At 47.9% G+C, this 24,678-nt stretch overlaps 1 protein-coding gene across 1 annotated transcript in view; it reads left to right on the forward strand.

Moving 5' to 3' along the window:
* Positions 1-24,678, forward strand: part of pcnx1 (pecanex 1) — an 88,955-nt gene that overhangs the window by 8,545 nt on the left and 55,732 nt on the right. Inside the window, 3 exon segments of the mRNA XM_090211679.1 lie at positions 4,780-6,642; positions 14,668-14,797; positions 21,592-21,785. Of these exon segments, the coding sequence (XP_090067805.1) occupies positions 4,780-6,642; positions 14,668-14,797; positions 21,592-21,785 (2,187 nt within the window).

A 24,678-nucleotide genomic window follows, 5' to 3' on the forward strand; every position in this document is an offset into this window, starting at 1 on the left:
TTGTCCTCTGTAGTTGTATGGCGTTGTCCTCTGTAGTTGTATGGCGTTGTCCTCTGTAGTTGTATGGCGTTGTCCTCTGTAGTTGTTTGGCGTTGTCCTCTGTAGTTGTATGGCGTTGTCCTCTGTAGTTGTATGGAGTTGTCCCCTGTAGTTGTATGGCTTTGTCCCCTGTAGTTGTATGGCTTTGTCCTCTGTAGTTGTATGGCTTTGTCCTCTGTAGTTGTATGGCTTTGTCCTCTGTAGTTGTATGGCTTTGTCCTCTGTAGTTGTATGGCTTTGTCCTCTGTAGTTGTATGGCTTTGTCCTCTGTAGTTGTATGGCTTTGTCCCCTGTAGTTGTATGGCTTTGTCCTCTGTAGTTGTATGGCTTTGTCCTCTGTAGTTGTATGGCTTTGTACTCTGTAGTTGTATGGCTTTGTCCTCTGTAGTTGTATGGCTTTGTCCTCTGTAGTTGTATGGCTTTGTCCTCTGTAGTTGTATGGCGTTGTCCTCTGTAGTTGTATGGCGTTGTCCCTCCCCTAGTCGTATGGCTTGATCCCTCCCCTAGTCGTATGGCTTCGTCCCTCCCCTAGTCGTATGGCTTCGTCCCTCCCCTAGTCGTATGGCTTCGTCCCTCCCCTAGTCGTATGGCTTTGTCCCTCCCCTAGTCGTTTGGCTTCGTCCCTCCCCTAGTCGTATGGCTTCGTCCCTCCCCTAGTCGTATGGCTTCGTCCCTCCCCTAGTCGTATGGCTTCGTCCCTCCCCTAGTCGTATGGCTTCGTCCCTCCCCTAGTCGTATGGCTTCGTCCCTCCCCTAGTCGTATGGCTTCGTCCCTCCCCTAGTCGTATGGCTTCGTCCCTCCCCTAGTCGTATGGCTTCGTCCCTCCCCTAGTCGTATGGCTTCGTCCCTCCCCTAGTCGTATGGCTTCGTCCCTCCCCTAGTCGTATGGCTTCGTCCCTCCCCTAGTCGTATGGCTTCGTCCCTCCCCTAGTCGTATGGCTTCGTCCCTCCCCTAGTCGTATGGCTTCGTCCCTCCCCTAGTCGTATGGCTTCGTCCCTCCCCTAGTCGTATGGCTTCGTCCCTCCCCTAGTCGTATGGCTGGCTTCGTCCCTCCCCTAGTCGTATGGCTGGCTTCGTCCCTCCCCTAGTCGTATGGCTGGCGTTGTGTCCCTCCCCTAGTCGTATGGCTGGCGTTGTGTCCCCCCCTAGTCGTATGGCTGGCGTTGTGTCCCTCCCCTAGTCGTATGGCTGGCGTTGTGTCCCTCCCCTAGTCGTATGGCTGGCGTTGTCCCCCCCTAGTCGTATGGCTGGCGTTGTGTCCCCCCCTAGTCGTATGGCTGGCGTTGTGTCCCCCCCTAGTTGTATGGCTGGCGTTGTGTCCCTCCCCTAGTCGTATGGCTGGCGTTGTCCCTCCCCTAGTCGTATGGCTGGCGTTGTCCCTCCCCTAGTCGTATGGCTGGCGTTGTCCCCCCCTAGTCGTATGGCTGGCGTTGTGTCCCTCCCCTAGTCGTATGGCTGGCGTTGTCCCTCCCCTAGTCGTATGGCTGGCGTTGTCCCTCCCCTAGTCGTATGGCTGGCGTTGTCCCTCCCCTAGTCGTATGGCTGGCGTTGTGTCCCTCCCCTAGTCGTATGGCTGGCGTTGTGTCCCTCCCCTAGTCGTATGGCTGGCGTTGTCCCCCCCTAGTCGTATGGCTGGCGTTGTGTCCCCCCCTAGTCGTATGGCTGGCGTTGTCCCTCCCCTAGTCGTATGGCTGGCGTTGTGTCCCTCCCCTAGTCGTATGGCTGGCGTTGTCCCTCCCCTAGTCGTATGGCTGGCGTTGTCCCTCCCCTAGTCGTATGGCTGGCGTTGTCCCTCCCCTAGTCGTATGGCTGGCGTTGTCCCTCCCCTAGTCGTATGGCTGGCGTTGTCCCTCCCCTAGTCGAATGGCTTGCCAGCCAGCCAGCTAATCAGTCACTGGAGTGGTCTGTTGAAAGACAGAGGGCTTTCTAGACAAATGAACCCTCTGTAGTTCCAGTTGCAGTCCAGGTCCATTGGGTGGAGTGTCGGAGTGAGGCGACTCTGGGGTCCATTGTGTGTCAGCCAGAGCCACTGCATTGTTTGAATTATTCAACATGTTCGCTCAACACCATTCTAATTAGCTCTCTGTCTCCTCTCTGATCGGGTCGGCAGAAAGAGAAGAGGCCAGAGCTGAAGTTTGACCAGGGCTCTGTCCCAAATGGCCCCCTTATAACGTGAACTACATGCAGGGCTCACGGTGAAAAGCAGTGCACTCTATAGGGAATAGTGTTCCATTTGATACAGCCCAGGGGGCTGAGCGGTTTATTCTCCCTCCCCCTGAGGGCCAGCCTCCGCTTACTGTCCATTAGAGTGATTTCGGTTGGGATTCAAACCCAAGTAAACACTGTCCATTACAGAGTCTGACTTAGGTTGGGATTCAAACCCAAGTAAACAGAGTCTGACTTAGGTTGGGATTCAAACCCAAGTAAACAGAGTCTGACTTAGGTTGGGATTCAAACCCAAGTAAACAGAGTCTGACTTAGGTTGGGATTCAAACCCAAGTAAACACTGTCCATTACAGAGTCTGACTTAGGTTGGGATTCAAACCCAAGTAAACACAGAGTCTGACTTAGGTTGGGATTCAAACCCAAGTAAACAGAGTCTGACTTAGGTTGGGATTCAAACCCAAGTAAACACTGTCCATTACAGAGTCTGACTTAGGTTGGGATTCAAACCCAAGTAAACACAGAGTCTGACTTAGGTTGGGATTCAAACCCAAGTAAACACAGTCTGACTTAGGTTGGGATTCAAACCCAAGTAAACACTGTCCATTACAGAGTCTGACTTAGGTTGGGATTCAAACCCAAGTAAACACAGAGTCTGACTTAGGTTGGGATTCAAACCCAAGCAAATAAACAACATCTAACATAACACTGCCGTCCACTTTGAATGTGTGTGCAATTTTGAATCCGTGTCGAACTGAATCTTCGCCTTACTCAGGGCAACCACTGACTGAAAATCCTCTGGTCTCTTGGAGAAAGAGCTCTTGTGAAATCATGTTATCATATTTGTTGTGTTAGTTAATGTTTTCTTGGACTCGTGTTTTGGACTGTTTTTGTTTTCCTCAGGAGAGAGACTTTCCTCAAGACTTGAAAACATACGAGAACTCTGTTTAAACAAGGTTACCTTGTTAACACGTGGCAGGATATCTAATCTTCACAGACTGCCTTACAGACTGCCTTACAGACTGCCTGACAGACTGCCTGACAGACTGCCTGACACAGACACTGCCTGACACAGACACTGCCTGACACAGACACTGCCTGACACAGACACTGCCTGACACAGACACTGCCTGACACAGACACTGCCTGACACAGACACTGCCTGACACAGACACTGCCTGACACAGACACTGCCTGACACAGACACTGCCTGACACAGACACTGCCTGACACAGACACTGCCTGACACAGAGACTGCCTGACACAGAGACTGCCTGACACAGAGACTGCCTGACACAGACACTGCCTGACACAGAGACTGCCTGACACAGAGACTGCCTGACACAGAGACTGCCTGACACAGAGACTGCCTGACACAGAGACTGCCTGACACAGAGACTGCCTGACACAGAGACTGCCTGACACAGAGACTGCCTGACACAGAGACTGCCTGACACAGAGACTGCCTGACACAGAGACTGCCTGACACAGTCTTTTTGGCTCTCAAGCTGTGTCTTCACTGTCTTCACATAGGACGAACAGGGAGGCAGGTAGCCTAGCGGTTAGTGTTGGACCAGTAACTGCAAGGTTGCTGGTTCGAATCCCCAAGCCGAGAAGGTGAAACGCCTGTGCCCTTGAGCAAGGCACTCAACCCTTATTTGCTCCAGGGGCGCGTACTATTTTGGCTGACCCTATAACACAACAGATTCCACTGCACCTCTCCTCTCTCCGTCCCTCTGTCTCCTCTCTCCATCCTCTCTTCGTCCCCCATCTCCATCCTCTCTTTGTCTCCTCTGTCTCCGTCCCTCTGTCTCCGTCCCTCTGTCTCCGTCCCTCTGTCTCCGTCCCTCTCTCTCCGTCCCTCTCTCTCCGTCCCTCTCTCTCCGTCTCCGTCTCCCCTCTCTCTCCGTCTCCGTCTCCCCTCTCTCTCTCTCCGTCTCCCCTCTCTCTCTCTCCGTCTCCCCTCTCTCTCTCTCCGTCTCCCCTCTCTCTCTCTCCGTCTCCCCTCTCTCTCTCCGTCTCCCCTCTCTCTCTCTGTCTCCTTTGTCCGTCCCTCGGTCTCCTCTCTCCCTCACTGTTTGAGGTTGTGGACAGGTGTCTTTTATACTGAACTTGCACAATTGGTGGCTGACTAAATACTTGTTTTGCCCCACTGTAGAACAGACCTTGAGAACAGACCTTTACTAATTGATCACATAGAAGAGAACTTCACTAATTGATCACATAGAAGAGAACTTCACTAATTGATCACATAGAAGAGAACTTCACTAATTGATCACATAGAAGAGAACTTCACTAATTGATCACATAGAAGAGAACTTCACTAATTGATAACATAGAAGAGAACTTCACTAATTGATCACATAGAAGAGAACTTCACTAATTGATCACATAGAAGAGAACTTCACTAATTGATCACATAGAAGAGAACTTCACTAATTGATCACATAGAAGAGAACTTCACTAATTGATCACATAGAAGAGAACTTCACTAATTGATCACATAGAAGAGAACTTCACTAATTGATCACATAGAAGAGAACTTCACTAATTGATCTCCTTTCCTCCCCTCCAGACATGATGTCTGACCCAAAGATTTACTGCCTTGTCTCCAGCCACTCCTTCGCCTCCATGCAGCCCTCCACCTCCCTTGGCCCCTCCGAGCTCTCCTGCGACCCTGCAAACCATTGTGGCTCCGCCTCCCACCCCTTCAGCCAATCCATGTCCTCTTGCGACACAGAGGGGTCGGCTCACACCCCTGGGTTACACTCCCAGTCCTTCAGGAAGGAGCCTCGCACCCGAGGTCTACCCCGCACCTCCAGCTCTGCTGGATCAGCCTTCCCCGACCCCTCCCTGCCCTCAGCTGACTTCAGCCTCTACCCCCCTCCTTGGAGAGGGGGCCTGGACCCGGTGTGTGAGCTGGAAGCTGCCAGACCCCGGCGGCCAGGGGCTGAAGCTGGAGGACAGGGGACTACGGAGGGGGCTGCGGCTGAAAGGCTCTGCCAGCAGCATCCGGACCAGGCCTCTACCTCTGGCTGCTCTACAGCCTGCTACAGACACCAGCAGGAATCCTGCAGGCTAGGGCTGGCAGGGGAGGGGGGGTCAGGTTTGTACCAGGCCGACCAGGGTGGTGGTGGTGGTGGTGGGGGGAAGGTCAGTGCAGACAGCCTCCGCAGCCTGAGCACACGTAGCAGCGGCTCCACAGAGAGTTACTGCAGCGGGACTGACAGAGACACCAACAGCACCGTCAGCAGCTTCCACAGCGAGCAGACCAGCTCCACGCACGTGGAGAGTTTACTGTCCCTGTCAGGGGATGAGCAGCGCGGGACCGGGAGGGAGAGGGGAGGTGGGGAGGCTGCTGCTACTGGGCCCGGGTCCACCTCGACAGGGGAGGGCAGGACTTCTACTCTGGGGTCCAGCCTTGGTTCTAGCATCTCGAGAGGACTGAACAGCCTGCCTTCCAGGGAGGCTAATAAGAACCCTCATGCCAATGAGCTAACAGCCAAACAGCCCTCCTCCTCCGCCACGTCCCCCTCTATCACCAACCCCCCAGCCTCGGGCCAGGAGCCTCCAGCAGGCCCCTCCTACAGTAGTAGCATGAGGACCAGTGCTGACGGCTCAGCCTGCACAGCCAGCAGGGAACAGGACCAGGGGAGAGGAGAGAAAGAGGACGTGAAATCCGCCAACCTCGTCCAACGAACTTCTTCCTCCTTGGGAGCCGGGCGCAACAGCGGGCGCCGCCGGACCGGTAAGAAACGGGCGAGCAGCTTCGATGCCAGCCGTCACCGGGACTACGTGTCTTTGCGCGGCATGGCCAAGCCGCGCAGTGCGGTATTCACTGCCGGGGGTGAGGAGGAGGAGTGGAGCGAAGCCAGTGACCTTAGCTGTGCCTCCAGCCTTCAGTCCACCCAATCACATCACTTCAGCACGGACTCCTCCTCCTCCACCACTTCCCACTCCTGCCACTCCCCCGAGGGACGCTACCGTGCCCTGAAAGTCAAGCACAGCCACTCCCACAGCCACTCCCACACAGCCGCCACCACAGCCTCCACCTCCTCCTCTTCACAGAAAGCCCAGGCTGAATATGAGACGGGGGGAGGGAGGGCCGGGGGAAGAGGCAAGCGGCGCACCTCTGGTCGGACACCCAGCACGGGCAGCGCCAAAACCCACGCCCGGGTGCTGAGCCTGGACAGCGGCACGGCGGCGTCCGCCTGCCTTAACGACACCCACCGCCTGGGGGCCCCCGCCGCCGGGCTCCGACCCCTCACCACCTCCAAATCTGACCTGGAAGCCAAAGAGGGGGAGGTCCTGGACGCTGCGTCCCTATTGGGCAGGGCCTCACAGCTGGAGTCAGTAACCAGGTCCAGGAATAGTCTACCCAGCCAGACAGCCTTCTCTTCAGAGCCCCTGGACAGTCCCACCGCCTGCCCTTCACGAGGTGGGTATCCGGGGTTATAGTTTAGTGGGTTTCTAGGGTTATAGTTTAGTGGGTTTCTAGGGGTTATAGTTTAGTGGGTTTCTAGGGGTTATAGTTTAGTGGGTTTCTAGGGTTATAGTTTAGTGGGTTTCTAGGGTTATAGTTTAGTGGGTTTCTAGGGTTATAGTTTAGTGGGTTTCTAGGGGTTATAGTTTAGTGGGTTTCTAGGGGTTATAGTTTAGTGGGTTTCTAGGGGTTATAGTTTAGTGGGTTTCTGGGGTTATAGTTTAGTGGGTTTCTAGGGGTTATAGTTTAGTGGGTTTCTAGGGGTTATAGTTTAGTGGGTTTCTAGGGGTTATAGTTTAGTGGGTTTCTAGGGGTTATAGTTTAGTGGGTTTCTAGGGGTTATAGTTTAGTGGGTATCCGGGGTTATAGTTTAGTGGGTTTCTAGGGTTATAGTTTAGTGGGTTATAGTTTAGTGGGTTATAGTTTAGTGGGTTTCTAGGGTTATAGTTTAGTGGGTTTCTAAGGTTATAGTTTAGTGGGTTTCTAGGGTTATAGTTTAGGGGGTTTCTAGGGTTATAGTTTAGTGGGTTTCTAGGGGTTATAGTTTAGTGGGTTTCTAGGGGTTATAGTTTAGTGGGTTTCTAGGGGTTATAGTTTAGTGGGTTTCTAGGGGTTATAGTTTAGTGGGTTTCTAGGGGTTATAGTTTAGTGGGTTTCTAGGGGTTATAGTTTAGTGGGTATCCGGGGTTATAGTTTAGTGGGTTTCTAGGGTTATAGTTTAGTGGGTTATAGTTTAGTGGGTTATAGTTTAGTGGGTTTCTAGGGTTATAGTTTAGTGGGTTTCTAAGGTTATAGTTTAGTGGGTTTCTAGGGTTATAGTTTAGGGGGTTTCTAGGGTTATAGTTTAGTGGGTTTCTAGGGTTATAGTTTAGTGGGTTTCTAGGGGTTATAGTTTAGTGGGTTTCTAGGGGTTATAGTTTAGTGGGTATCTAGGGTTATAGTTTAGTGGGTTTCTAGGGTTATAGTTTAGTGGGTTTCTAGGGGTTATAGTTTAGTGGGTATCCGGGGTTATAGTTTAGTGGGTTTCTAGGGTTATAGTTTAGTGGGTTATAGTTTAGTGGGTTTCTAGGGTTATAGTTTAGTGGGTTTCTAAGGTTATAGTTTAGTGGGTTTCTAGGGTTATAGTTTAGGGGGTTTCTAGGGTTATAGTTTAGTGGGTTTCTAGGGTTATAGTTTAGTGGGTTTCTAGGGTTATAGTTTAAGGGGTTTCTAGGGTTATAGTTTAGTGGGTTTCTAGGGTTATAGTTTAGGAGGTTTCTAGGGTTATAGTTTAGGGGGGTTATAGTTTAGTGGGTATCCAGGGTTATAGTTTAGTGGGTATCTAGGGTTATAGTTTAGTGGGTTTCTAGGGTTATAGTTTAGGGGGTTTCTAGGGTTATAGTTTAGGGGGTTTCTAGGGTTATAGTTTAGTGGGTTTCTAGGGTTATAGTTTAGTGGGTTTCTAGGGGTTATAGTTTAGTGGGTTTCTTGGGGTTATAGTTTAGTGGGTATCTAGGGTTATAGTTTAGTGGGTTTCTAGGGTTATAGTTTAGTGGGTTTCTAGGGGTTATAGTTTAGTGGGTATCCGGGGTTATAGTTTAGTGGGTTTCTAGGGTTATAGTTTAGTGGGTTATAGTTTAGTGGGTTTCTAGGGTTATAGTTTAGTGGGTTTCTAAGGTTATAGTTTAGTGGGTTTCTAGGGTTATAGTTTAGGGGGTTTCTAGGGTTATAGTTTAGTGGGTTTCTAGGGTTATAGTTTAGGGGGTTTCTAGGGTTATAGTTTAGTGGGTTTCTAGGGTTATAGTTTAAGGGGTTTCTAGGGTTATAGTTTAGGGGGTTTCTAGGGTTATAGTTTAGTGGGTTTCTAGGGTTATAGTTTAGGGGGTTTCTAGGGTTATAGTTTAGGGGGGTTATAGTTTAGTGGGTATCCAGGGTTATAGTTTAGTGGGTATCTAGGGTTATAGTTTAGGGGGTTTCTAGGGTTATAGTTTAGTGGGTAACCCTGGGTATCCAGGGTTATAGTTTAGTGGGTTTCTAGGGTTATAGTTTAGTGGGTTTCTAGGGTTATAGTTTAGGGGGTTTCTAGGGTTATAGTTTAAGGGGTTTCTAGGGTTATAGTTTAGGGGGTTTCTAGGGTTATAGTTTAGTGGGTTTCTAGGGTTATAGTTTAGTGGGTTTCTAGGGTTATAGTTTAGGGGGTTTCTAGGGTTATAGTTTAGGGGGTTTCTAGGGTTATAGTTTAGGGGGTTTCTAGGGTTATAGTTTAGGGGGTTTCTAGGGTTATAGTTTAGGGGGTTTCTAGGGGTTATAGTTTAGGGGGTTTCTAGGGGTTATAGTTTAGGGGGTTTCTAGGGGTTATAGTTTAGGGGGTTTCTAGGGTTATAGTTTAGGGGGTTTCTAGGGTTATAGTTTAGGGGGTTTCTAGGGTTATAGTTTAGTGGGTTTCTAGGGTTATAGTTTAGGGGGTTTCTAGGGTTATAGTTTAGTGGGTTTCTAGGGTTATAGTTTAGGGGGTTTCTAGGGTTATAGTTTAGGGGGTTTCTAGGGTTATAGTTTAGGGGGTTTCTAGGGTTATAGTTTAGTGGGTTTCTAGGGTTATAGTTTAGTGGGTTTCTAGGGTTATAGTTTCACGGGTTATAGTTTAGTGGGTTATAGTTTAGTGGGTTTCTAGGGTTATAGTTTAGTGGGTTTCTAGGGTTATAGTTTAGTGGGTTTCTAGGGTTATAGTTTAGTGGGTTTCTAGGGTTATAGTTTAGTGGGTTTCTAAGGTTATAGTTTAGTGGGTTTCTAGGGTTATAGTTTAGGGGGTTTCTAGGGTTATAGTTTAGGGGGTAACCCTGGTTATCCAGGGTTATAGTTTAGTGGGTTTCTAGGGTTATAGTTTAGTGGGTTTCTAGGGTTATAGTTTAGGGGGTTTCTAGGGTTATAGTTTAGTGGGTTTCTAGGGTTATAGTTTAAGGGGTTTCTAGGATTATAGTTTAGGGGGTTTCTAGGGTTATAGTTTAGGGGGTTTCTAGGGTTATAGTTTAGGGGGTTTCTAGGGTTATAGTTTAGGGGGGTTATAGTTTAGTGGGTATCTAGGGTTATAGTTTAGTGGGTTTCTAGGGTTATAGTTTAGTGGGTAACCCTGGGTATCCAGGGTTATAGTTTAGTGGGTTTCTAGGGTTATAGTTTAGGGGGTTTCTAGGGTTATAGTTTAGGGGGTTTCTAGGGTTATAGTTTAGTGGGTTTCTAGGGTTATAGTTTAGGGGGTTTCTAGGGTTATAGTTTAGTGGGTAACCCTGGGTATCCAGGGTTATAGTTTAGTGGGTTTCTAGGGTTATAGTTTAGTGGGTTTCTAGGGGTTATAGTTTAGTGGGTTTCTTAGGGTTATGGTTTCCGGGGGTTATGGTTTAGTGGGTATCCGGGGTTAGGGTTATAGTTTAGTGGGTAGTTTGTGTCAGGGTGGTAAGCTGATCAGATAGTTTGGTTATCTTGTTTTCATTATGGACTAGTAACCTCTCATAGTAACCTCCAGTGTTTTTTCTGGCATATTTTATTTTATTATTTTACCTTTATTTAACTTGGCAAGTCAGTTAAGAACAAATTCTTATTTACAATGACGTCCTAGGAACAGGGGCAGAACGACAGATTGTACCTTGTCAGCTCGGGGGTTTGAACTTGCAACCTTCCGGTTACTAGTCCAACGCTCTAACCACTAGGCTTAGTGGAAACTGAATCTAAGCATTTAACATCACTGTTAAGTAATGTAGCTAGTTAGCTAGTCTTCTAGGCCTTCACTGCACTGTTAAATCATGTTGCTAGTAGTCTAGGCCTTCACTGCACTGTTAAATCATGTTGCTAGTAGTCTAGGCCTTCACTGCACTGTTAAGTCATGTAGCTAGTGGTCTAGTAGTCTAGGCCTTCACTGCACTGTTAAGTCATGTAGCTAGTTAGCTAGTCTTCTAGGCCTGCACTGTTAAGTCATGTAGCTAGTTAGCTAGTAGTCTAGGCCTTCACTGCACTGTTAAGTCATGTAGCTAGTTAGCTAGTAGTCTAGGCCTTCACTGCACTGTTAAGTCATGCCGCTAGTTAGCTAGTAGTCTAGGCCTTCACTGCACTGTTAAGTCATGCCGCTAGTTAGCTAGTAGTCTAGGCCTTCACTGCACTGTTAAGTCATGTAGCTAGTTAGCTAGTAGTCTAGGCCTTCACTGCACTGTTAAGTCATGTAGCTAGTTAGCTAGTAGTCTAGGCCTTCACTGCACTGTTAAGTCATGCCGCTAGTTAGCTAGTAGTCTAGGCCTTCACTGCAATGAGGGTTTTTCCTCCCAGAGACTGTTTTTCCTCTAACTGTAATTCTGCTGCCCATAACATGACGTGCACATTCCACAGTTAGGTTGTCATCGCTGCCACTTTCTGACCTATTAGAATTTCTGTAATGAATCAATGTCAAAGAATCCATTTCAATTGAAACTTGGATTACAGGTCATGTCTGCTCTTATGCTATATGATACTGCGCCTTTTAGAGTATTCACACCCCTGGACCTTTTTCCACGTTTGTTGTTACAGCCTGAATTTAAAATGGATTAAGTTGTGATTTTGTGATCTACACACACTACCCCAATAATTTCAATTAATTATGTTTTTTTAAGACATGTTTTAGAAATTTGTTAAACTGGGGCGGCAGGGTAGCTAGAGCGTTGGACTAGTAACCGAAAGGTTGCAAGTTCGAATCCCCGAGCTGACAAGGTACAAATCTGTCGTTCTGCCCCTGAACAGGCAGTTAAACCCACTGTTCCTAGGCCGTCATTGAAAATAAGAATTTGTTCTTAACTGACTTGCCTGGTAAAATAAAAAAATATAATAAAATTAGAAGCTGAAATGTCTTAAGTCAGTAAGTTTTCAACCATGTTTGTTATGGCAAGCCTAATTAAGTTCAGGAGTACAAATGTGCTTAACATGTCACATAATTAGTTGCATTGGACTCACTCGGTGTGCAAAAATAGTGTTTAACATGATTTTTAAATGAGTAGACTAGCTAACTAGCTACATGACTTAACAGTGCAGTGAAGGCCTAGACTACTACTCATCTCTGTATCCCACACATACAATTATCTGTAAGTTCCCTTAGTCGAGCAGTCCTAAATAATTGACAAGCATACCCATAACATGATGCAGCCACCACTATGCATGAAAATATGGAGAGTGATACTCCGTACTGTGTTGTATTGGATTTTCCCCAAACATAACACTTTGTATTCAGGACAAAGTTCTTTGTTGTTTTATTTTAGTGCCTTTATAGCAAACAGGATGCATGTTCTGAAATATTTTTATTCTGCACAAGGCTTCCTCCTTTTCACTCTGTCAATTAGGTTGGTATTGTCAAATCAAATTTGATTGATCACTTTACACATATTTAGCAGATGTGGGTGTGGTGAAATGCTTGTGTTCCGCGCTTCAACAGTGCAGTAATATCGAACAATTCACACAAAAAAAATAATTATCTAAAAGTGAAAGAATGGAATTAAGTAATATATGTACATGTGTGTATATATATATATATATATATATATATATATATATATATATATATATTAGATTCAGCAATATCGGAGTGGCATTAACTGAAATACAGTAGAATAGAATACAGTATATACATATGAGATGAATAAAGCAGTATTTAAACATTGTTAAAGTGGCTAGTTTGGACAGCTACTCATTCCAGGGTTTTTCTTTATTTTGACTTTTCTACATTGTAGAAATAATAGTGAAGACATCCAAACTTATTATTATTATTATTAAATAACACATAACATATGGAATCATGTAGTAACCAAAAAAAGTGTTTAAACAAATAAAAATATATTTTATAATATTGATGACAGCTTTGCACACTCTTGGCATTCTCTCAACCAGCTTCATGAGGTAGTCACCTGGAATGCATTTCAATCAACAGGTGTGCCTTTTTAATTTGTGGAACTTCTTTCCTAAATGCGTTTGAGACAATGAGTTGTGTTGTGACAAGGTAGGCGTGGTATACAGAAGATAGACCTATTTGGTAAAACACCAAGTCCACATTATGGCAAGAACCGCTCAAATAATCAAAGACAAAACGACAGTCCATCGTTACTTTAAGACACGAAGGTCAGTCAAGAACTTTCAAAGTTTGTGTGCAGTCGTAAAAACCATCAAGCTCTGTGATGAAACTGGCTCTCGTGAGGACCGTCACAGGAAAGGAAGACCCAGAGTTAACCTTTCTAAATAAACACGTGGAAGAGGTCACTGGGTGAGAAAAGTTTTCTGAAGAACCTGTACATCATCATCTTTACCCCCTGTATGTAGCTTTACAATGACATCTCAGTCATAACACTAAATAAATAAGGACCTGGTAATAGCTTTGGCGTTTCCCCTCTCGGAGTTGGTATTAACGATTTCCTGTCTTGTAATTTGTCGGTCTTTTATGAGTCATGGTATGGATGCTGGGTAATTATTTTTTTTTCAGTCAGCTGGGCGCCAGTGTATATATACACCACCAGAGTCTGGGTGTGTCTGGACCTGTCTGCCAGGGTTGGCAGTGAGTGGACGGTAACAGTCCTCATCTACCCTGGTGTAGCTTGGTTTGCAGCTGAGCTGAGGGATTCCATTTACGCCCGCAGAGAGAAATTGAGAGGTAGACAGGGTAGTGTCACCTATAATACACGCTGAGGAGGACAGTTACTAACAGGTTTGGTTGTATTTACCTGTCTTCTGACATGCATGGATCTGACTGGTTGAGGTGTGTGTGTGTGTGTGATGGGCTTTAGTTGTGTTGTTTCATAACTGCAGCTATCTTTCAACTGATGTACTGAACACATGACCCCTGTTTTAGTATCTCTGTCTGATGTTCAGGCAGGAACTGTTGTTAGTCACTGTTCTGATATCCCTGTGGCAGAGGGCAGGGGTATTCAACTCTTACCCGACCAGGTCTGGAGTACTTGTGGTTTTCTTTTCTACCTGATAACACACCTGGTGTCCCAGGCCTAAATTAGTCCCTGATTTAGAGGAGAACAATGTAAAATGGCAGTAGAACTGATTTCCAGGTCCAAAGTGAATTTAGAGTTGTATAGGCCCCTCTGCAGAGCTCTGCTATGGGCTTGAGTATTACTAAATTGATCTCAAACATTTTGAAGCTGAGCCATTTATTCGTGCTCTGCTGGGCCGTACAGTCATATCTGACTAAGATCATAACATGATGTCAGAAGTACTTCAATCTCGTCCAATATAAGACGGAAGAGATTTTTTCACAGAAAATAATACTGTTGATAATAATGAGTTTAGAGTGACGAAAAGTAGCCAACAGCTAACTGCTCTCTGCTCATTTCATTGAGCAGAGCAGGCCAAGAGGAGCCGTTGCTACGGATACGTAGACTCAGAGAACCATGAGCAGAGCGTGCTGTGTGCAGGGAGGGAGTGAGTGACCGAGAGAAGCAGCTAATGGATTTACTAATGGAAGAAGTTATTTCTGGTTTCGGGCCGGGCCTTAAATGTTGCAGAAGCAATCAGGCCTGGGTAGCGTAGGGCCTGAACGTTGTGGGCCTGGGTAGCGTAGGGCCTGAACGTCGTGGGCCTGGGTAGGACTTGGGCTTAAATGTTATGCCCGTGCAGGGCTCTACTCTGCTGGTGTTTTTGCTCTGTGAGGCTCAGGCCTAGCGTTCTCTAAGCAGCGGCCAGCCATGCTGACACGTAGACAAAGGGGGAACGTCCATCCCCTTACTGTTTTGGAGCAGCAAAACAGTAACAAAACCAAGGCGATACAATTAATCACAACGTTAGGACCGACACAAGCTCGGCTAAGTGAGGTGGTCACCATAGAGATGTACGAGAGATATCATCTCTTTGCAATAGCAGCTTCTGTGACTAGCCCGGTCAGCTCCATTTTAAGGGCTATCAGGCTTTGGTATAAATGTGTCCTCAATCCAACTCTATGGTTGTCGGCCATGTTGCTAACCCACTTCCCCACTGCGCTTTCTCTCGCCTTGACAGCCCCCGGGAACGAGGACACGGTGACGTTTCGGCGTGAGCGTAGTACGTTCCGTCGGCAGGCAGTGCGGCGGCGGCACAACGCGGGGAGTAACCCCACGCCCCCCTCCTCCCTCATCGGATCACCCCTCAGGTACGCTCCGCAATGCATGCTGGGCCATCCACGGACAGGCTCAGGGGTCAGGGTCAGCTGTGCATGTTGGCTAACGGACATGGAAGGAGTCCGGGAGGGTACCCTTTGCAGTGTATGTTGGGTAATTGTAAAGGACAGGGATATGGGGTTTCTGGGTAGAGCTGTGCATGTTGGGTAATGTACATGGTCAAAGGTGGGGCTCGGGGGTCATGCAGCAGGTTCCACTCTTCCCTTCCATCTACTTCTATAAAACTATTTCACACTCATTCCTTCCTCTAACACCAGTGTTGGTCCTGTCCTGTCCTGTCACTGGAAGGCAGGGAGGGGGATTAGGTCCTGTCACTGGAAGGCAGAGAGGGGGATTAGGTCCTGTCACTGGAAGGCAGGGAGGGGGATTAGGTCCTGTCACTGGAAGGCAGGGAGGGGGATTAGGTCCTGTCACTGGAAGACAGGGAGGGGGATTAGGTCCTGTCACTGGAAGGCAGGGAGGGGGATTAGGTCCTGTCACTGGAAGGCAGGGAGGGGGATTAGGTCCTGTCACTGGAAGACAGGGAGGGGGATTAGGTCCTGTCACTGGAAGACAGGGAGGGCGATTATGTCCTGTCACTGGAAGACAGGGAGGGGGATTAGGTCCTGTCCTGTCACTGGAAGGCAGGGAGGGGGATTAGGTCCTGTCACTGGAAGGCAGGGAGGGGGATTAGGTCCTGTCACTGGAAGACAGGGAGGGGGATTAGGTCCTGTCACTGGAAGGCAGGGAGGGGGATTAGGTCCTGTCACTGGAAGACAGGGAGGGGGATTAGGTCCTGTCACTGGAAGACAGGGAGGGGGATTAGGTCCTGTCACTGGAAGACAGGGAGGGGGATTAGGTCCTGTCACTGGAAGACAGGGAGGGGGATTAGGTCCTGTCACTGGAAGACAGGGAGGGGGATTAGGTCCTGTCACTGGAAGGCAGAGAGGGGGATTAGGTCCTGTCACTGGAAGACAGGGAGGGGGATTAGGTCCTGTCACTGGAAGGCAGGGAGGGGGATTAGGTCCCGTCCTGTCACTGGAAGGCAGGGGGAGGGGGATTAGGTCCTGTCACTGGAAGACAGAGAGGGGGATTCGGTCCTGTCACTGGAAGACAGGGAGGGGGATTAGGTCCTGTCACTGGAAGACGGGGAGGGGGGGGGGATTAGGTCCTGTCACTGGAAGGCAGAGAGGGGGATTAGGTTCTGTCACTGGAAGACGGGGGGGGGGGGGGGATTAGGTCCTGTCACTGGAAGGCAGAGAGGGGGATTAGGTCCTGTCACTGGAAGACGGGGGGGGGGGGGATTAGGTCCTGTCACTGGAAGGCAGGGAGGGGGATTAGGTCCCGTCCTGTCACTGGAAGGCAGGGGGAGGGGGATTAGGTCCTGTCACTGGAAGGCAGGGGGGGGGGGGATTAGGTCCTGTCCTCTACTCTGGAAGGCAGGGGGGGGGATTAGGTCCTGTCACTGGAAGGCAGGGAGGGGGATTAGGTCCTGTCACTGGAAGGCAGGGGGGGGGGATTAGGTCCTGTCACTGGAAGACAGGGAGGGGGATTAGGTCCTGTCACTGGAAGGCAGGGGGGGGGGGGGGGATTAGGTCCTGTCACTGGAAGGCAGAGAGGGGGATTAGGTTCTGTCACTGGAAGGCAGAGAGGGGGATTAGGTCCTGTCACTGGAAGACGGGGGGGGGGATTAGGTCCTGTCACTGGAAGGCAGGGAGGGGGATTAGGTCCCGTCCTGTCACTGGAAGGCAGGGGGAGGGGGATTAGGTCCTGTCACTGGAAGGCAGAGAGGGGGATTAGGTCCCGTCCTGTCACTGGAAGGCAGGGGGAGGGGGATTAGGTCCTGTCACTGGAAGGCAGGGGGGGGGGGATTAGGTCCTGTCCTCTACTCTGGAAGGCAGGGGGGGGGATTAGGTCCTGTCACTGGAAGGCAGGGAGGGGGATTAGGTCCTGTCACTGGAAGGCAGGGGGGGGGGGATTAGGTCCTGTCACTGGAAGACAGGGAGGGGGATTAGCTCCTGTCACTGGAAGGCAGGGAGGGGGATTAGGTCCTGTCCTCTACTCTGGAAGGCAGGGGGGGGGATTAGGTCCTGTCACTGGAAGGCAGGGGGGGGGGATTAGGTCCTGTCACTGGAAGACAGGGAGGGGGATTAGGTCCTGTCACTGGAAGACAGGGAGGGGGATTAGGTCCTGTCACTGGAAGGCAGGGGGGGGGGATTAGGTCCTGTCCTCTACTCTGGAAGGCAGGGAGGACGATTCCTTGTACCATTGCCTCATGGTGCATTATGTGTTTCTCTCTGCCTCCAACTCTTTCCATTCTCCTGTATGAGATTTCTCTCTGCCTCCAACTCTTTCCATTCTCCTGTATGAGATTTCTCTCTGCCTCCAACTCTTTCCATTCTCCTGCATGAGATTTCTCTCTGCCTCCAACTCTTTCCATTCTCCTGTATGAGATTTCTCTCTGCCTCCAACTCTTTCCATTCTCCTGTATGAGATTTCTCTCTGCCTCCAACTCTTTCCATTCTCCTGTATGAGATTTCTCTCTGCCTCCAACTCTTTCCATTCTCCTGCATGAGTTTAACTTTTCCTTGTGTTTGTTGTTTGTTTCTCTTTTGGGGTTTTCAATCTGTTTCTCCTTTACTCCTTTATCGTGACATTTCCTGTGTTATTTCAAGCAGAAACAAGGAAACTCCTAACAGACAAATTCAGAGCTGAGCTGGTCGGCCAAGCATGTGTCCCGAGGTGGAGGTGGAGGAGGAGGAGCAGGAGGACGGCAAATGCTCATATTTGGGATGATGAGATAACGAGGGGTTTCTTTAAGGATCGGCAGAGCGTTAGAGAAGCCATTTCGAGACTGTTGAGCATTTTGAATCTTATTGATCCCAGACTGCCAGTGGCTGACAGGCTACTTTCTCCTCGTTTAACATTTCAGTGGCTAAGTAACATTTAGAAATATGAATAGCACAAAAAACTTATTTGACTATAGTTATGTCCAGGAATGTGCAGCAGCATATGGTTGAACATTCCCATTACATTAGATAAGTTAGGAACACCTCCTTGGTTGGAAGGTTCACTTTCTGATTGAAAATGGGGTGAGATAAATGTAGAGTAAAATCTACACAGTGCCAAGACCAGGACATCTGGGCACTATTGTCAAAGGACGCAGCGTTTTGTACGGCAAAAATAGTCTGCATCTTCCTGGGGGGGGGGGAAAGGAGAGGAAGCTGATTTTTTTTAAAAGGTTAGATTTTAAAGATGTTGGACGGATGCTATAGCATCGACATCCCTCCCCTCTGGAGTGCATCCCGAGGACACTAACCTGCCAGATCAGGACGCTTTGTCTTATTGAGCCGATCGAGCTGAGGCATACTGCCATGCATATCTCTGAGAGGGATGGTATGGAAGCTAACCGTACAGACTTGTAATGGTGTAGACGAGGGTATATATACGCACGTATTTTTCAGTGGGTACTGCGTATACTCACTCCTTAATCCCCATGATTCGTATCAAGACAATGTAGTGGAGGTATGCACGGGTATCAATTAATACAACTGATTGACCAGATCAGAAGGTTTAGCTTGATAACTATATATATATATATATATATATATATATTCACATTTTAGGCGCAGCAATGTGCGCACGGTGATAAGCAAATCACTGTTCTGAAATGCACACCGGCACATGGAAGCGGTTTCATGGACAGACGGAAATATCCGTTGTTGAAAGAAGGGGAGATCTAAAGATGCAACAACTGTCTTAAGTTGCTATTAGAGACCAGGATATAATGTCTTTGGCTGCTAGACAATGAAAGAAAACCAATAGAACAGGAGAACATTTGAGGAATCAATCAAATGTATTTATAAAGCCCTATTTACATCAGCGGATATCTCTCAAAGTGCTGTACAGAAACCCAGCCTAAAACCCCAAACAGCAAGCAATGCAGGTGTAGAAGCACGGTGGCTAGGAAAAACTCCCTAGAAAGGCCAAAACCTAGGAAGAAACCTAGAGAGGAACCAGGCTATGTGGGGTGGCCAGTCCTCTTCTGGCTGTGCCAGGTAGAGAGGAACCAGGCTATGAGGGGTGGCCAGTCCTCTTCTGGCTGTGCCGGGTAGAGAGGAACCAGGCTATGAGGGGTGGCCAGTCCTCTTCTGGCTGTGCCGGGTAGAGAGGAACCAGGCTATGAGGGGTGGCCAGTCCTCTTCTGGCTGTGCAGGTAGAGCGGAACCAGGCTATGAGGGGTGGCCAGTCCTCTTCTGGCTGTGCCGGGTAGAGAGGAACCAGGCTATGAGGGGTGGCCAGTCCTCTTCTGGCTGTGCCGGGTGGAGATTATAACAGAACCAAACAACAGTGCTAGGTGTCTGTACTATAGAAACACCGCTAACCAAACAATAGGGCTAGGTGTCTGTACTACTGAAACACCGCTAACCAAACAGTGCTAGGTGTCTGTACTATAGAAACACTGCTAGGTGTCTGTACTATAGAAACACCGCTAACCAAACAGTGCTAGGTGTCTGTACTACAGAAACACCGCTAACCAAACAGTGCTAGGTGTCTGTACTATAGAAACACTGCTAGGTGTCTGTACTATAGAAACACCGCTAACCAAACAGTGCTAGGTGTCTGTACTACAGAAACACCGCTAACCAAACAGTGCTAGGTGTCTGTACTATAGAAACACCGCTAACCAAACAGTGCTAGGTGTCTGTACTACTGAAACACCGCTAACCAAACAGTGCTAGGTGTCTGTACTATAGAAACACTGCTAGGTGTCTGTACTATAGAAACACCGCTAACCAAACAGTGCTAGGTGTCTGTACTACTGAAACACCGCTAACCAAACAGTGCTAGGTGTCTGTACTATAGAAACACTGCTAGGTGTCTGTACTATAGAAACACCGCTAACCAAACAGTGCTAGGTGTCTGTACCACAGAAACACCGCTAACCAAACAGTGCTAGGTGTCTGTACTATAGAAACACCGCTTTCACTCGGGTCTCCTTTGCCGCGCGGGCCGTTTGTCTTAGTTTGGTTAATTAGAGTATACACACGTCTCCAGGGTTAATTAGAGTATACACACGTCTCCAGGGTTAATTAGAGTATACACACGTCTCCAGGGTTAATTAGAGTATACACACGTCTCCAGGGTTAATTAGAGTATGCACACACGTCTCCAGGGTTAATTAGAGTATGCACACGTCTCCAGGGTTAATTAGAGTATACACACGTCTCCAGGGTTAATTAGAGTATGCACACGTCTCCAGGGTTAATTAGAGTATACACACGTCTCCAGGGTTAATTAGAGTATGCACACACGTCTCCAGGGTTAATTAGAGTATGCACACGTCTCCAGGGTTAATTAGAGTATACACACGTCTCCAGGGTTAATTAGAGTATACACACGTCTCCAGGGTTAATTAGAGTATACACACACGTCTCCAGGGTTAATTAGAGTATACACACGTCTCCAGGGTTAATTAGAGTATGCACACGTCTCCAGGGTTAATTAGAGTATACACACGTCTCCAGGGTTAATTAGAGTATACACACGTCTCCAGGGTTAATTAGAGTATGCACACGTCTCCAGGGTTAATTAGAGTATGCACACGTCTCCAGGGTTAATTAGAGTATGCACACGTCTCCAGGGTTAATTAGAGTATGCACACGTCTCCAGGGTTAGAGTATGCACACGTCTCCAGGGTTAATTAGAGTATGCACACGTCTCCAGGGTTAATTAGAGTATACACACACGTCTCCAGGGTTAATTAGAGTATGCACACGTCTCCAGGGTTAATTAGAGTATGCACACGTCTCCACTGGAGACTTGAGGCACGTCCCAAATGACAGCCATATTCCCTATTTTGTGCACTACTTTTGACCAGGGCCGACAGGGCTCCGTATAGATTATAGGCAATAAGATGCCATTTGGGACGCTTCCTTGGACGACCAGCCTCCTGCTTCTCCCTCCTCCTCCCTGTACCAGACTTTTAGTGGTGGACCAGCCTCCTAGTGGTGGATCAGGCCTCCTAGTGGTGGATCAGGCCTCCTAGTGGTGGATCAGGCCTCCTAGTGGTGGATCAGGCCTCCTAGTGGTGGACCAGGCCTCCTAGTGGTGGACCAGGCCTCCTAGTGGTGGACCAGGCCTCCTAGTGGTGGACCAGGCCTCCTAGTGGTGGACCAGGCCTTCTAGCCTTCTATTGGTGGACCGGCCTTCTCCCTCCTGCTTCTCTTCCCTGTACCAGCCTTCTAGGGGTGGACCGGCCTTCTCCCTCCTGCTTCTCTTCCCTGTACCAGCCTTCTAGGGGTGGACTGGCCTTCTCCCTCCTGCTTCTCTTCCCTGTACCAGCCTTCTAGTGGTGGACCGGCCTTCTCCCTCCTGCTCCTCTTCCCTGTACCAGCCTTCTAGTGGTGGACTGGCCTTCTCCCTCCTGCTTCTCTTCCCTGTACCAGCCTTCTAGGGGTGGACCGGCCTTCTAGGGGTGGACCCTATCACCTACTGTATCTTTGACTGAGTACACGTCCTCCCCCTTTCCGGTGTACTTTCTTAGTCTGCCATTTTTATAAATGTCCTATTGGGTACCCTGCTCTTATTCTCACAACCTATTTCCCCTGATATTTTATCTGATATTTAAAACATTTTATATCTAACTAGTGTTTATCTCCTTCCTCCACATCTCGTCTATGTTGTTACTGTGCTTCACCTCCTATATTGTATCTCATCTGTCTCCCTGTCCTCGTTCCCATGTCCCCCTCTCCTCCTGTCCCTGTCACTCTTCTCCTCCATTCAGTCTTCAGGAGGCTCTCAGCCAGGCCTCCCAGCCTTCTACTTCCCAGGTGAAAGGTCAGCCGTCCAGAACCCCGTCCCAGGTGACCGTGCTGAGCGCTAGCGCCTCCCTGCTGGCCAGGAATGGAAGTGCACACCTGGAGGGCTCTCAGGACAAGGCCTCTACCGTAGGCACTACCAGCCTGCAGGATGACTTCGGTAGGGAAGTGTAACATAATGTACTACAGTACCCACAATGCACTACCAGTCTGCAGCATGAAATCAGTAGGGAAGTGTAACATAATGTACTACAGTACCCATAATGCTCTACCACTCTTGCCATGTTCATGCCAAGAGTCCCACTAGGGTGAGAACAGAGTTCTAGCATGAAGAACTACATTGCCCATAATGCTCGGAGTAATATGTACGGTTGTATCTGAGTCACTATGGACTAGGATTTGCAGTTAGTATAATATGTATTATATTTTTTATTTAACCAGGTAGGCTAGTTGAGAACACCTTTATTTAACCAGGTAGGCTAGTTGAGAACACCTTTATTTAACCAGGTAGGCTAGTTGAGAACACCTTTATTTAACCAGGTAGGCTAGTTGAGAACACCTTTATTTAACCAGGTAGGCTAGTTGAGAACACCTTTATTTAACCAGGTAGGCCAGTTGAGAACACCTTTATTTAACCAGGTAGGTCAGTTGAGAACACCTTTATTTAACCAGGTAGGCCAGTTGAGAACACCTTTATTTAACCAGGTAGGCTAGTTGAGAACACCTTTATTTAACCAGGTAGGCTAGTTGAGAACACCTTTATTTAACCAGGTAGGCTAGTTGAGAACACCTTTATTTAACCAGGTAGGCCAGTTGAGAACACCTTTATTTAACCAGGTAGGCCAGTTGAGAACACCTTTATTTAACCAGGTAGGCCAGTTGAGAACACCTTTATTTAACCAGGTAGGCCAGTTGAGAACACCTTTATTTAACCAGGTAGGCCAGTTGAGAACACCTTTATTTAACCAGGTAGGCCAGTTGAGAACACCTTTATTTAACCAGGTAGGCTAGTTGAGAACACCTTTATTTAACCAGGTAGGCCAGCTGAGAACACCTTTATTTAACCAGGTAGGCCAGTTGAGAACACCTTTATTTAACCAGGTAGGCCAGTTGAGAACACCTTTATTTAACCAGGTAGGCTGGTTGAGAACACCTTTATTTAACCAGGTAGGCCAGTTGAGAACACCTTTATTTAACCAGGTAGGCCAGTTGAGAACACCTTTATTTAACCAGGTAGGCCAGTTGAGAACACCTTTATTTAACCAGGTAGGCTAGTTGAGAACACCTTTATTTAACCAGGTAGGCCAGTTGAGAACACCTTTATTTAACCAGGTAGGCCAGTTGAGAACACCTTTATTTAACCAGGTAGGCTAGTTGAGAACACCTTTATTTAACCAGGTGGGCTAGTTGAGAACACCTTTATTTAACCAGGTAGGCTAGTTGAGAACACCTTTATTTAACCAGGTAGGCTGGTTGAGAACACCTTTATTTAACCAGGTAGGCCAGTTGAGAACACCTTTATTTAACCAGGTAGGCCAGCTGAGAACACCTTTATTTAACCAGGTAGGCTAGTTGAGAACACCTTTATTTAACCAGGTAGGCCAGTTGAGAACACCTTTATTTAACCAGGTAGGCTAGTTGAGAACACCTTTATTTAACCAGGTGGGCCAGCTGAGAACACCTTTATTTAACCAGGTAGGCCAGTTGAGAACACCTTTATTTAACCAGGTAGGCCAGTTGAGAACACCTTTATTTAACCAGGTAGGCCTAGTTGAGAACACCTTTATTTAACCAGGTAGGCCAGTTGAGAACACCTTTATTTAACCAGGTAGGCCAGTTGAGAACACCTTTATTTAACCAGGTAGGCTAGTTGAGAACACCTTTATTTAACCAGGTAGGCTAGTTGAGAACACCTTTATTTAACCAGGTAGGCCAGTTGAGAACAAGTTCTCATTTACAACTGCGACCTGGCCAAGATAAAGCAAAGCAATTCGACACAAACAACAACACAGAGTTACACATGGAGTAAAACAAACATACAGTCAATAATACAATAGAAAAGGTATATTTACAGTGTGTACAAATGAGGTAAGATAAGGGAGGTAAAGGCAATAAAAAGGCCATGGTGGCGAAATAATTACAATTTGGCATTAACACTGGAGTGATAGATGTGCAGAAGATGATGTGCAAGTCGGGATACTGGGGTGCATAAGAGCAAAAATAAATAACAATATTGGGATTTGTATTACATTTTTTATTTTACCTTTATTAAACTTGGCAAGTCAGTTAAGAACACTTTCTTATTTTCAACGACGACCTGGGAACAGTGGGTTAGCTGCCTTGTTCAGGGGGCAGAACGACAGATTTAACTGGTCTAGGAACAGTGGTTTAGCTGCCTTGTTCAGGGGCAGAACGACAGATTTAACTGGTCTAGGAACAGTGGTTTAGCTGCCTTGTTCAGGGGGCAGAACGACAGATTTAACTGGTCTAGGAACAGTGGTTTAGCTGCCTTGTTCAGGGTGCAGAACGACAGATTTTGTACCTTGTCATCTCGGTGATTCGATCTTCCAACCTTTTGGTTACTAGTCCAACGCTCTAACCACTAGGCTACGCTTACCGCCCCAAGGTAGTTGGGTGGGCTATTTTCAGTTGGGCTGTGTACAGTGATCGGTAAGCTGCTCTGACAGCTGATGCTTAAAGTTAGTGAGGGAGATATAAGTCTCCAACTTCAGTGATTTTTGCAATTAGTTCCAGTCATTGGCATCTGAGAACTGGAAGGACAGGCGGCCAAAGGAGGTGTTGGCTTTGGGGATGAACAGTGGAATATACCTGCTGGAGCGCGTGCTACAGGTGGGTGTTGCTATGGTGACCAGTGGAATATACCTGCTGGAGCGCGTGCTACGGGTGGGTGTTGCTATGGTGACCAGTGGAATATACCTGCTCGAGCGCGTGCTACAGGTGGGTGTTGCTATGGTGACCAGTGGAATATACCTGCTGGAGCGCGTGCTACGGGTGGGTGTTGCTATGGTGACCAGTGGAATATACCTGCTGGA

The sequence above is a fragment of the Oncorhynchus mykiss genome, chromosome 19 (genome assembly GCF_057628025.1).
Source record: "Oncorhynchus mykiss isolate SJ-2025 chromosome 19, ASM5762802v1, whole genome shotgun sequence".
Taxonomy (NCBI): domain Eukaryota; kingdom Metazoa; phylum Chordata; class Actinopteri; order Salmoniformes; family Salmonidae; genus Oncorhynchus; species Oncorhynchus mykiss.